Source organism: Gopherus evgoodei, chromosome 22 (genome assembly GCF_007399415.2).
Source record: "Gopherus evgoodei ecotype Sinaloan lineage chromosome 22, rGopEvg1_v1.p, whole genome shotgun sequence".
Taxonomy (NCBI): domain Eukaryota; kingdom Metazoa; phylum Chordata; order Testudines; family Testudinidae; genus Gopherus; species Gopherus evgoodei.
The window spans coordinates 12,713,275-12,727,080 of record NC_044343.1 but is presented as its reverse complement, the minus strand read 5'-3'; the positions used below and the strand labels follow the sequence as shown (position 1 = coordinate 12,727,080).

General features: G+C 58.1%; 1 protein-coding gene across 10 annotated transcripts in view; it reads right to left on the bottom strand.

The window, feature by feature from the left end:
- Positions 1-13,806, bottom strand: part of NFIC (nuclear factor I C) — a 153,145-nt gene that overhangs the window by 11,770 nt on the left and 127,569 nt on the right. For all 10 annotated transcript variants that reach the window (XM_030540747.1, XM_030540740.1, XM_030540741.1 and 7 more), the window contains one exon: positions 12,943-13,028. In XM_030540747.1, the coding sequence (XP_030396607.1) occupies positions 12,943-13,028 (86 nt within the window). The remainder of the gene's footprint in view (positions 1-12,942; positions 13,029-13,806) is intronic.

Genomic DNA, 13,806 nt, shown 5'->3' with positions numbered 1-13,806 from the left:
CAACTAACTAGTGACAAATGTTCTACGTGCTTGTACACAGATGCTAGAAGTCTAAATATTAAGATGGGTGAAGTTGAGCACCTGGTATTAAATGAGGCTACTGATACAGGCGGCATCACAGAAACCTGGTGGAACGATGATAACCGGGACATTGTAATATCGGGGTACAATATATACAGGACTGATAGAGTAGCTGCGCTGGTGGGCGAGCGGCGCTGTATGTGAAGGGAAGCACAGAGTCAAATATAGTGAAAATCAGAATCAGACGGTACCAGAGAATCTCTGTGGATAGAAATTCCATGCGTGAATAAGCACAGAGCAGTAGGAATGAATTACCGACCCCCTGACCAGGATGGTGACTGTGACTGCGACAGGCTCAGGGAGATTAGAGAGGCTACAAAAGAGAAAACCCAGTAATGATGGGGGATTTCATCTCTCCCCATACTGAGTGGGGACAGGTCACCACAGGACGAGGTGCAGAGACACATTTCTAGACACCGTTAATGGCTGCTTCTTGAAACAGCTAGTCCTGGAACCCACCCAGGAGAGGCCCAGGTGGCAAACAGGATCTGCTCCAAGAGCGCCCACAAGGTAACATCCTGGGGGTGGGGGAAGAAATACCAAAGTAACCCACCCCAGGAGCATTTACCTGCAGAACGGGGAGCTCCACAAACATGAGGAGGCTGGTTAAACGGATGTGAAAAGGAACAGTCACAAGAGTGAAATGCCTGCAAGCTGCATGAAAATGATTTCAAACACCATAACAGTGACTCAAACGAAATGTAGGCCCCAGATTAACAAACCAAAACCAATAAGAGGCCCCGAAAAAGGCTGCCATGGCTGACCAACAGAGTAAAAGAGTTTCAGAGTAGCAGCTGTGTTAGAGTAAAAGAGGTGGCTAGTGACAAAAAGAAACTGTTACAAATGCAACGTCCAATCTACAGAGGAAAATAGAAAGGCCCATTAGAAAGGGGTCAGTTCTGGCTGCTGCCACAGTTGTCAGGTTTCTGGAAATCCCTAAAACAAGGAGACTTTGATTCACAGAAGCAATTTGATGCTTGTGTATTTACTATCACAGCAGGGTCCCAACCCCTGCCCCCGATCAATTCAGTTCCATTTGGTCAGGACTTCCCCTATTTAACACTGGGTTCGGTCAAATGCACCATCTGATTCCTCCCCTAGCACTCAGATAAGGTCTGGAAATCCCGGCCCTGGGTTAGAGTGTGATACAAAGGTGATGCATCAAGAGCTAAAGTGTTGCCATCGTCCCCACTTGGGGGCAACTTATGCCCACTTGGCACTGGTGCAAATGAGGACACAAGGTGTAGGGCACTGGAGAACCAGATCCCCCCAAGCCCCACACTGTGGGGGAGAGAAGACGGAAGCACCAGTGGATAGTGACAGTCTAGGACTTGGGAACCTGGGTTCAATTCCCTGCTCTACCACAAACTTCCTGGGTGACCTTGGGCATGTTGCCTGGCCTCTCTGTGCCTCAGTTTCTCCACCTGTACAGTGGGGATGGGGATAACAGCCTTGCCCTGCTGCCCAGAGGGTTGGTGGGTTAATTCATTGACGGGTGGGAAGTGCTCAGATACTGCAGTGTGAGGGTCTCAGGAAGAGCTGTGGCTGTGGAGCTGTCCAGGTCCGGCCTGACCCTAGGTAAGTTAGAGCAGCCTCAGGGGTTGGGGGGCAGCTTGCCCTGCTGCTGTACCTGTGCTGTGGATGACACAGAGTGATGCTCGCAGGGGGCAGCACCCAGTGTAGCATGTGCCCAGGCAGTGCAGAACCGGCGCTGATTGCTCCTCACGTGATTTCCCACATTCATCCCTTGCCCCCAGTAAGCCGGGGTTCTGGCTGCCTGAGGTTTGGGTTTCTGCTCTAAGGAGGGCCAGTGGGAGCTTCTTCCTCTGCTGGGCTTTGGCAGGGCATGCCCGGGGCAGGCCAGTTCGCCATATGGTCCATGCAAAATCCATCAGCTTGCTCCAGGCAGCGGAAGCAGGAACCAGATGGTGTATCCTGTGCGGATGGAGCTCCTGCCCCCAACCTCCAGGGTGCCTGACCTGCAGCTGTCTGAGCCTTGGCCTATATTCGCTTTGGCTTGGTTGTGTCGCCGGCATTTCGACTTCCACAGCGGCTTTAAATCAAGATCTCATCTCTTCTGGAGGGGCCTTAGACCGCTAGGATGGGGCAGCAGTGTATGGCTCCCCGGGCTCCTCTGGTATCTCCATGGATGAACATGTGCCGTTTCCTGGGGCCTGCAGCTGGGCCAGGCCATCCCACCAGCTCTCAGACCCCCGTGGCCGACCAAGTATCTGGATTAGGCTCCGAATCTGAGCTCCCTTGAAGTGGGCTGGGGCAGCGCTGGGACCGACATTCCAGCATGGACCGCCCGGGAGGCCAGCCCGGGCAGTGCTTGGATAAGAGACCTTCACAGCAAATCCACAGTGCTGCAGGGAGTGGGGGGCTCCGTAGAGGGCGCTCCCCCTCCCGGCCACTGCTGACCCCAGTGTGGCGCTGGGCAGGCGGAGGGGCCAATAGAAGGCGCGTCCCTCTGGGCAAGATGAGGTGTAAACCCAAGATCCTGATCCTTTGAGCTCATCAAGGATCCCATGCTGCTCGGGATTTTGTTTGCAAGCGCTGGGCCAAATGCCCTTGTGGGGCAATTACAGCCAGCCTCCCCCGCACGGCTCCGGGCAGCCGCCCATGGACTCTAGACTCTTCTTTGCCGTCTGCCCTCTGCCTTGGGGTGAGATTGCTGGGCAAGATTTCCCAGCTGTTGTGCTTCGCTCCAGAGGGTGACGTGAGCGGTAGCCCGCACAGGCAGATGGCCGGAAGGGTCTCTTCCTTTGGAGGGTGGCAGGGGCAGTCCCGGCTCCTCTGTGTGGGCAGCCCGGGGCACAATAACAGCCTGGCATGGAAATCCGGCCAGTTGGCTTGGGCAGTTGGCAGATTCCCAGCCTCTCCCTGCAGAGCAGAGCTGGGGTGGCTGGGGCTGCAGGCGGTCTGTGCTCAGGGGATGATCCAGGTCCAGTGGTCCCTGATCCCCTGCCCCTGTTTTGGGGTCTTGGCCCTACTGCTGGGCCTAGTCGGGGGGACGGGAGCTGGGAGCCAGTCTCCTCACTGCCAGGAGTGTGAACAGGGCACACGGTGCCCCTTTGTGCTGCCTGTGGTGACAGGGCTCAGTTTCCCCATCACCCTCTGTGCCTGGCTCAGCCCTGCCCAAGAGCATCACAGGGGCCCCGGCTCCTCCAGGCTCTGCTCAGATGCCCCCGTAGCTTTCCCTCTTCCAGTTGGAGACAGGCAGCGCCAGCGAGAGGCAGGCCCCACCGCCCGAGGTAGGCAGTGCGGTCTAGTGAGTAGAGCACTGGCCTGGGACTCAGGAAACTGGGGTGCAATTCCTGACCGCCATTGCTCAGGCAAGTCCTTCCCCTCGTCCCCTCTGTCTGCTTGTCTGGTTAGACTGGAGGGGGGAGTGTCTCGTCCCATGTGTACAGAGCCTAGCACGCCGGCATGGTGGCTTGGGGGTGCTCCCCTAACAATGCGGCCCAGGCTGGCTCAGCTGTGGTCTGAGGCCCTGGTCCCAGATCCAGATGTTTCCCTGGGGCAGCCCGAGGGAAGCCCTCTCACTTGAGTCGTTTGGAGAAACCGAGCAGCTGAGAGAGGAAACCATTTGTGACGAGAACCCAGCGGAGCCCCTCAGATCTGACCTGGGAACCAAACCTCTCTCGTACCCAGGTGGAGAGGTGACCCCAGGAAAATGGCTCCAGCGTCTTGCTGGGGGTTCCAGGTGCACCAGACAAGCCGCGCCATGCACAGCATCCCTGGTTCAGCCTGCGGCACCGTCTCACCCCATCCTTGCTGCTCCAGGGGCCAGAGGGGGCTGGGCCAAGCCCCTCTTTGAAATCCTGTCTGCCTGCTGGGGGAGAGGGACATCTCTGAGCCTCCATCCTGCTGGAGAGCACCATGAATAATTTGCAGCTGGCTCCCTGGGGCTCCAGCAGCCCAGCTCCGAGCCTGGACTGACTCATTTATATGAAAGTTCCATGCTGTGCCAGCTCCGTGTCTGCTGGCTGCACAGTGTCAGAGAATGGAAAATTACCGAGGAAACCACGTCCTGCTGGATGGGTTGGGGGATCCTGGCAGCCTTGCTAGAACATGCAGCCAGTGCCTCCTGCGGGGGGGACGGACCCCACAGACAGGGCCTGCTGCTGAGGCCAGGACGACAGGCCCAGGCTGAGAGCAGGGTGGGCTCAGGGTGGATCTGTGGGCAGGAGATCAGCCTCCTGGAATACTGCAAAGGGGTGATGCCTCTTCTGGGGTGAAGAAGGGTCTGCAAAGGATCCACTCCTGGCAGGGCAGGCAGGCAGCCGCATTGATTGTCCAGCACTTCCCATTATCAGACCCTGTTTTCAGTCGATTGCAATTGTGACGAACTTTAACTGTCCGGGGGTGAAATTTCCCATGTCAGGTCTCTGCTCAGGGCTGGATTTTTAAGGAAAATTCCAGCCCAAACGGTTCACCCGTTCCTCCGAGTAAGGCTGGGGAAAACCCATCGCTGTGCCCATGTTAAACAATTCCTCCAGCTGTTTAGCTGAGCAGCTCTGGTGCCCCGGTGCTGTGGAGCAGGGACTTGAAATTTGGCGATGTGTGTGTGTGTGTATCTGTGTGTGCGTGTGTGTGCGCGCGTCTGCAGGGAGCTGCCTTCTGCCATCCCCATGAAAATCTGCCCAAATTCAGAAATCTCAGCTTGCACATGCTCAGAAGAGATGTGTCAAAGTTGTCATAGTTTGGCAGCTAAATGCTCTGAAGATTCAGCTCCAGCCCCTCACAGCTCCTCTGTGCTGAGGGGGCTGGGCAGGTGCCACCCCCAAGGAGCCATTGAGCACGCTCCACCCTGGGGCTTCAAGGGACAAATGGGACTTGCCCTACAATTGCTCCTGGAGCCCAGGGCAGGGAGCTATGTGCTCAGTGCCCCCCTGGCAGCGTGGAGGAGAAGGACACAGCTTGGTGGGAATGCAGAGGGGTGAGGAGCCAGGCCTGGGTGTGGGGAGGTAGGAGATGGGTCAAGGGCAGGGGAGATGGGGCACTGAGATCTCATCTTCCCTGGTTTTCCTGTGGGGGTGGTCTCAGGTGTGGATCAGGTGGTCTCATGCCCCTTAACTGAAGGGGGAGAGATGGTAACTATCTCAAAGATTTCCTGTCTCCCAAGAGATCGTTAGGCCTTGGAGTTAAATAACCACAAGCAATGATGTTTGCCATCATTCTGGCTCAAGTCTTGTCCAGGCTAGAAAAGTGGCCCTGATTTCACAGAATCCACTCAAACCTCCTCTCTGGGAAGCAGTATGAACCCCAATGTGTAGACACACTCATACTGGTTTAACTCTTACTTACACTGGTTTAGCTTAAGCCTGTAATTTGCCAGTGCAAACTGAACTGGTTTAGGCCAGTGTTAAACTGTTTTAAATAAGAACATAAGAACGGCCATATTGGGTCAGACCAAAGGTCCATCCAGCCCAGTATCTTGTCTTCCAACAGTGGCCGGTGCTGCGTGCCCCAGAGGGAATAAACAGGACAGCAATCACCGAGTGATCCATCCCGTCGCTCACTCCCAGCTCCTGGCAACCAGAGGCCGGGACACCGTTCCTGCCCATCCTGGCTAACAGCCATTGATGGATGTGTCCTCCAGGAACTTATTTAGTTCACCTAATGTGTCTAGATTAAGGGTTTGTAACGGGATCGATTTAAATTGGTGCAACTTTCCTAGTATAGAAAGGATCTAAAATTCCCTTCCTCCCCCGGCGTTGGGGTTCAGTCTCTTGGGGTGCCACAGGAATCCCTGGGGGGAATAAACAGGTGACGCCAGGCTTCACAAACAGACAATATGCAGGCCAGAATTAGGAAAAGCAGGAGACAGGGAGATGTCTGGGCTCTGAGCTCCCACCGACACTGGCAGAGGTGATTGCCCTGCAGTTCTGCATTTCCCCAGCAGGTGGCAGCACGAGCCCCCTCCCACCCCCACACACACTGTGTCTCCTTGGGGCAGGGGTCCCGGTGCTGAGTGCAATCCCAATGTCAGGGGGTCCAGGCCCGGACCCCCTGACACTGCCACTGGGGCCATTCGGTGACACCTGCTTGCTGGGAACTGAACTGACTCACTGGGTTTCTGCATCTGCCCCCGGCCCCAGGGAAACGTCTGAGAAACTGAGGCAGAGAGAGGAGCTGGGGGAGTGGGCACGAATGAGAGGGAGACAAGGCACATTTGTTCCCTGAGATGGAGCTGCTGGTGGCTGGAGCTCCGGATATGAATCTGCTCTGAAGATCTGCTTTCTCTCTGAGGTTTAAATGCATCTGGCTGGGCCCAGGTGGGGAGCAGACGGACGAAGGGGAAAGCCGGGGAGCTGTGGCTGGAGCCAAGGACAACGCAGGCGTTTGGGTGACATTGGGAGTGTCGATCATGCATCACTGCTGCACTCTGGAGTGATGGGGCAGGTGGGGCTCAGGAGGGAGAGCGACACCCCAAGGATCACCAGCAGAGCATCCTGCAGCTCCACGGCTGGCCATGGGGGTGGCACTGACTTGGAGGGCAGAGTGCCCCACAGTGCTCCCCTGGTACCGCACGGGGGCTCTGAGGGGACAGCGCCTCCTACCGTCACCCCCCAGCAGCACTAAACCCAGAGGGAAAAGGGGCCCTACTGAGTCGCCCACCCAGCTGCCCACACCACAGCACCCCTAGTGCCACCCCGAGGCATGGGGCATGATCCGGAGGGAAGAGCACAGCACTCCACCATTGCTGAAGGGGCGGCTCAGCCAGAAGAACCCCCCGCCCCAGTGACACTGCTGCCTGGATTGTTCCTGGCCTCCCACCACTCGCTAGCCCAGCATGGTGCTGTGGAGCCAGTCGGGCAGCGGATCCCATGCACCATGTCCTGCAACTACACTTGTAGGTACCGGCAGCTTCCCAGCCATCCCTCTGCTACGCGGCACGGCCACGCGGGACCCCGTGGGAAATGGAACTTGGGTCTGGCGGCGCTGAGAGCACAGGCCCTGCCGCTTTAGCCAATGCCACCACGAGCCCTACAGAGGCTATGACACCCAGTGGAGCCCTTTCTGAAGCCAGTCAGCAGAGGGCGCACACACACACGTTTCAGAGTAATGTAACAGCATGATCGGCAGAGAGCAACCATGGGGATGGGGTGCGACTTTTGCTAAGGCCCACGTGGTATTCGGGGGTTTGGGTTTAGCCTGCGGCTGTCAAACGATTAAAAAAATGAATCCCGATTCATGGCAGGTTTAATTGCACTGTTAAACACTAACAGAATACCAGCTTAGTTAAATATTTTCGGATGTTTTCCACATTTTCAAATACATTGATTTCACTTACTACACAGAATACCAAGTGCCCAGTGCTCACTTTCTATTATTAGTTTTGATTCCAAATATTTGCTCTGTAAAAAAGATTTTAAAATGGCATTTTTCAATTCACCTCACACAAGGTCTGTAGCGCAATCTCTTCATTGTGAAAGTGCATTACGGAGGTGTGTGTGGGGGGAATTAGAGGTAGGACCCTGTAACTGTAAACGAAAATGTGTTTGTCTGAGCGATTGGCTGAACAAGAAGCAGGGCCGGCGCTACCATTTAGGCAGCCTAGGCAATCGCCTAGGGTGCCAGAATAAATGGTGGGCGCCGTTTTGCCGGAGGGGGCGGCAGGCGGCTCCGATGGAGCTGCTGCAGTGGTGCCTGCAGAGGGTCCGGTGCTCCGCGGCTCCGGTGGAGCTGCCGCAGTCGTGCCTGTGGACGGTCGGCTGCTTGCGTGGCTCACCGGACCGCCCGCAGGCACCACTGCGGCAGCTCCACCAGAGCCGCGGAGTGCTGGACCCTCCACAGGCACCACTCTGGCAGCTCCAGCAGAGCCGCGGAGTACCGGACCCTCCGCAGGCACCACTGTGGCAGCTCCACCAGAGCCGCGGAGCGACGGACCCTCCGCAGGCACCACTGTGGCAGCTCCACCAGAGCCGTGGAGCGCCGGACCCTCCGCAGGCACCACTGTGGCAGCTCCACCAGAGCCGCGGAGTACCGGACCCTCCGCAGGCACCACTGTGGCAGCTCCACCAGAGCCGTGGAGCGCCGGACCCTCCGCAGGCACCACTGTGGCAGCTCCACCAGAGCCGCGGAGTACCGGACCCTCCGCAGGCACCACTGTGGCAGCTCCAGTGGAGCCGTGGGACCAGCGTGCGGGGCGGCGAAATTGCCGTCCGCCTAGGGCGCTCAAACCCCTAGCGCCAGTCCTGACAAGAAGTAGGACTGAGTGGACTTGGAGGCTCTGAAGTTTTACACTGTTTTGTTTTTGAGATATGCAACTGTCACAGAGTCCCTGGGCGATGCTCTGGAACTGCTCCTCACAAAGCCAGGCAGGACTTTGGGGAGCCTCCTCTCCCTTGGAGCAGACTGTCTGCAGGGCAAGAAGCTCACACGGCTTCACCTTCCTGGGTCTGACCTTGGAGCATTCAGCATCCTCTGCCCCTCCGTGCGCTTCCCACAGCTAGTCCGTCCAGGTGGGATCCTGGGGAAGCCAGAGGGTCCTGCACCCCCACTTTGCAGTCCGACGTGACTCTCAGCCAGCCAGTAACACAGAGGTTTATTCGACGACAGGAACAGGGTCTAAAACAGAGCTTGTAGGTACAGAGAACCGGACCCCTCGGCCGGGTCCATTCCTGGGCCCAGCGAGCCAGACACCCATGTCTGCCCTCACTTCCCATCCCCAGCCAGCTCCCAACTGAAACCCCCTCCAGCCCCTCCTCCTCAGGGCTTTGTCTCTTTCTCGGGCCAGGATGTCACCTGACCTGTTTGTTTTCCCACACCTTTAGCATCCCCTTGCAGGGGGGGAGGGCCTGGCCATTAGTTGCCAGGAGACAGAGGATCGGCCAGAAACTGAGGCCCCCCCACAGTATTCAGAGGAAACATTAAGAACAGTCCCACCTCCTCACAGCAACAAAAACCAATCTCCATTTGTAAGTTTCACTTTCAGGATAAAGAGATGGTACTACAGTAACCGGTATGAGATGAACTGAAAAATACGATTTCTTTTCTTCACCTTTCCCACAGTGCAAAGATAATAATATAAAGTGAGCACTGTACTCTTTGGATTCTGGGCTGTAACTGAAATCAGTCTGATTGAAAATGTAGAAACACATCCAAAAATATTTATAATCAATTTCAATTGGTATTCGATTATTGTTTAACAGGGTCATGAATTGCGATTAATGTTGTTAATCGTTTGAGTTGATGGTGATTAGTGTTGCCGCCTCTTTGCTGGGTCAGCGGCTGCTTGGCGTTCTCTGGAAGTGCCCAGGCTCCTTGGTGGAGAGCCCCGCGCTGTAGTTTACATTAGCCAGTGCTGTGCGGAGCGCTGGACGCGGGCAGCCGGCAGCGCAGTGCACCTGGGCTCTCTGCACATACCTTTGTTCCCTGGGAGTTCAAACCACAATGAATGAGCTCAGTGTTCACCTGAATTCCTCCCAGCCTCCCACCTCCCCGGAGACACTAGACAAACAGCTCCGTGTTTACAGTCCTTGCCTTCGGTCTGCCAACTTGTGGACAAACGGAGAAGGGAAAAGCGGAGGGGGAGCGAATTCCCGGCAGCACAGGGCTCATCGGCTCCTCGTTGCCAACTGTCCGCCACACAAATGGCACCAGAACAATTGGCGCTAATTGGCAGCCTGGCTGGCACTGCATAGGGACCAAGTGAGGCCTGACAGTGTCCTCTGCCCCCTCGCAGTGCTCTGGGCACTGCAGGGGAGCTCTCCCCGTGCGCCCCCCCCCAGGCTGTGGCTGAACACAGAGCAGCAGAGGCTGCCAAGCCAGCACCACTGGGAGAGCTGAGGCTACCTAACTTGTGTCAGAGGTGACTGTTCTGCTGGGTCACAGCTGGGCTTCCAGAGGCACCCAGCTGATGTGTTCGTCATTAGAACTCCTGCTTAGCACGCGATCGCCTTACCAGCCCCGATGCAGGGCCTTTCCCCTGGTGGGGCTCCCCCCAGGCTCCTCAGACACAGACCCACCAATGCCCATCACTGAGGGGAGGCAGATGCTGGGCTCATTCCATCAGCTGCTGAAACGCGACCCCTCTGGGGTGGAGCATGACGTTTAACAGCAGACGCTCAGGATGGGACATGACAAGGAATCCTGTGCCCTGTGGAAATCGCAGGAGCAGGTCCCGGGATAGGGCCCTGGCCAGGACCCTGTCCTCAGATGCTTAGAAACCCCATCCCCCGATCTGTAATATTCCCCCAGTGCCAGCTGTGCCGTGCCTCCTTGTCTCCCTGCCAGCACTATCCCCTCACATATCTGACTGCCAGCGCCGGGGCAGGGATGGCCTCTCTGTTCTGTGGGCATAAAGCACCGAGCACAATGGGCTCTGTGACGGGGCTGCCAGGGGCCGCCCAGTCTGCACAAAGAACTGCCGTGCCAGCCTAAAGCCACGTGGCCCCTAGGCAGCATGGCCGAGGAGCAGGGACCCAGAGGGATGGCGCCACCTGGGAACCCTGTGCCTGCAAACACAGCTAATGAATTATGGGATAAATAATAAGCGATGTTAATTAAAAGTAGCTGAAAATCCACACTCCAGCTCCCAGCTCCAGCTGTGCCAGGCCTGTGGGGCCGTGTGTGTGCCCGAGGCAAGGCCAGGGTCCAGCCGCTCCCAGCAGCAGAGTCAGGGCTGGGGGTACGGCATGGGGGGGGGCCGTGTGTTATTTTAAGCCCCTGTTTCTTTAAGAGCAAAGAGCTGCCCCTTCCGGACCGAGCTCACGTGGGGGCTCTGGGGGGAGGGTAACGGCTCCTCGCTGCACCACCAGCCGCGCTCCACCTAGCATCTCTGCCAGGTGCCAACGTCGCCGGAGGAATCCCATTGGCTGACGGCCATCACGCTACAGAGCCAGCCAATCAGATGCCAAGCGGCGGCTGTGCCAATCTGGCCAGGGGGAGGAGGCTCAACAGCCACTCAGCGCCAGCTGCCAAGTTTTTTTTAGTGGCATGTTTTTTTACGAGGCTCCGAGGTGCTGGTCGGGTGCCAAGGTGGGAGCTGGGCTCCAGGCAGCTGCAGTGCCCGCGGAGGCTGGGAAAGCGAGGGAGGCGGGAGCAGAGCCAAGACATGGAGAGCAGAGTCCAGGATGGGCTCCGGAGTGAGCTCAGAACCGGGCCAGGCTGGGTGACCCACCTCCTCCTGCCCTTTGCTGCTCAATTCAAACCCAACGAGAGTCTTTCCATTGGCTTCACAGTGGGCCCTTCTCCCCAGCTTGGGCGGCAGCAAGGCCCCTCTCTGGTGGAGCCCAGATTCCACAACCCACACAACCCTGGACCCCCCTTCTCAGTCCCCTCAGCAGTGGTGTGAGGGCAGCAACAAGGCTCCCCAACCCCCCTGCACAGCAGCCACTCCAGACCATCCCCTGGCTGGGTTTGAACCAGCGACTCAGTGGTCAAAGGCTGTGATTGCCACCCAGCGAGCTGGCCTCTAAGTGCGAATCTGTCAGCCCCCCCGCCGGCCTGGCCTTCCTCTGCCCTGCAAGGACTTGGGCGGGATTTGTCTCTAAGGCGGTGTCTTGTTGCTGGGGATTTGCAGTGACTGGCAGGAGTGTGACCCTGCTTCTCTCCCGCGAGCTCGGGTCCCTGCTTTAGTAGTTCACCGTGTGGAACTAGGCAGGGCCAGCGCCTGGCACACCAGGGCCCTGTCATACACCTTCATGGGCTGTGCCCGCACACACACTGGCTGGAGCAGGGCTAGTCCCCACAGCAGCCCAGCGGGTGTCGCTTTGCCCGAGGCCCAGGCTGGCTCCTGGGTTTGGCGGCTCTGCCTTGCTCCCTGTTCTCGGTGCACTAGCAATTCCAGGATGCATTGCCACGCTGGTGCCACTCTGCGCACGTGTCCCTGGGCACATTGCCCCTTGCTGAGGCACGACAGGACAGCTGCCCGGATTCTCCCAGAATGCACTCAGACGAAGGCGGCGAAGCAGCGTGGGGGATGCTCAGGCACAGGGAGATGTGAGGCTGGGCTGGGAGGCACAGGGAGATGTGAGGCTGGGCTGGGAGACGCATGGCTGCACGGGCACCACCCTAGCACGTTGCTGTACCAGCGTCAGACGCGGGCGTCACGGCCTGTGACAAATCTCACACGCACAGGCCGCCCCAGCACCCAGAGAGAGCCCAATTCCCAGATACACCCAGGTCCCTTTGGGCCACTCTAGCTTTGAGGGCCCTTAAAGTAGGTACCGATGCCCACCTGAGCTTCCTCCTGGCTGGCACAGAGCTGGAGGAAGGGCACGGCACCCTTCTGCCCTTCTACCCCTGCTGCTGGGGCCCGGCTGGGGTGCACCGCGCTGTGGCTCTTCTCTGCTGCCCACATGGCCTCACGTGCGGAGAGAGCCAAGGCTTAAAGCCACCTTAGCCGGCCCCTTCTGCCGGGCCTGCCCCAAGTGACTGAATCTGGCCCTCAGCAGCCTCCCTCCCCCCTGCCATGCTGGGCCGTCATTCCCTCTGCTCTGCCCGAGGGGTTCTGCGCCCGCTTTGCCCTGGGGAGCTGGGCTCCGACGGCCGGCTGGCAGGATGCCGCCCGCTGTCACTTGAGAGGCTGCCTGGCCATGCTCCTCCCCCGGGGCCCCTCTGCTCACATGCCCCCAGGCCGGCCTGATCCCACATGGGATCACAGGGAACCTGGTTGCTGGGGAAAGTGAGATGGTTGCCAGTGGGGCAAAGCCACTAGGATGCTGCCACCCGGCCTGGGCATGGAGCTGGCTGTTTCCTACCCAAGTCCTGGTCGTGACTGGAAGGCAGGGTCCCTGCCCAGCATGACCTGCTAGTCCTTCCCTGCCATGGCAAAGAAACCCAGCGCCAGGGCAGTTCTGGGAGGCCAGGGCTCCCTCCCCGCGTGGCCCCTGCGCACGCAGCTCTTACCTGTGCCTGGTACATACTCCCCGGATCCCTTGGTCCTAATCCCACGAAGGAACGATTCGCAGGGGGCGTGCCGGGTGCAGAGTAGGCTAGGGACAGAAACGAGAGCTCGTTAGCCTGGCGAATGGCAGTCACCTCCAATGCGCTGACCAGTCACCACAGCCCAGCACCGGTGGCCGCACACCACTGGGAAGGGAGGCAAAGGGGCACGGTCGAGGTCACCCCAGGACATAGCTGGGATCAGAACCCAGGCGTTTCTGGCACAGGCTGGGCTCCATCTGCTAGGCCACACTGCCTTGTTATGGGCGCCCTACCCACAAGGTTGCTTTGTCTAGCTGTCCCAAAGGGTTTTGCTTCCTCTGTGTTGATACTGATGGCAGGGCTTGGGGAATGGACTGCAGCCACGTCCTGTGGGAGTGTCTCAAATACACTTGCTCTGAATGGTTAGTGATGGCGAAAGGTGCCGAGTTGAGATCCCCCGAGTCTAGAATCCTGTTTACGCACAGCCAGGGCAGCAGCAGGGTGATACCAGCAGTACAGGGACTACGACACATAGGTCTAGTCCCACCCCGCAGAGAACAGGATCACACACACAGCACTCAGCACTTCCCATGCCAGGATCTGGGAGCTTCCCAAAGCCCCGTGCCCCAAGGCACAGCGCGATCTGCAACCCCTCGCCAATGGTGGGGAAACCCAGAGATGAAGCAACTTGCCCAAGGCCACACAGAAAATCAGTGGCAGAGCTAGGACTGGTCCCCAGAAGGCCTGGCTCCCAGGCACCTGCTCTACCCACTAGGTCACATGTCCTCCACTACCCCCCCTGCATTTTAATCACAGCCCTCAGAGGAGGGGGCAGAGCTTGTTGCA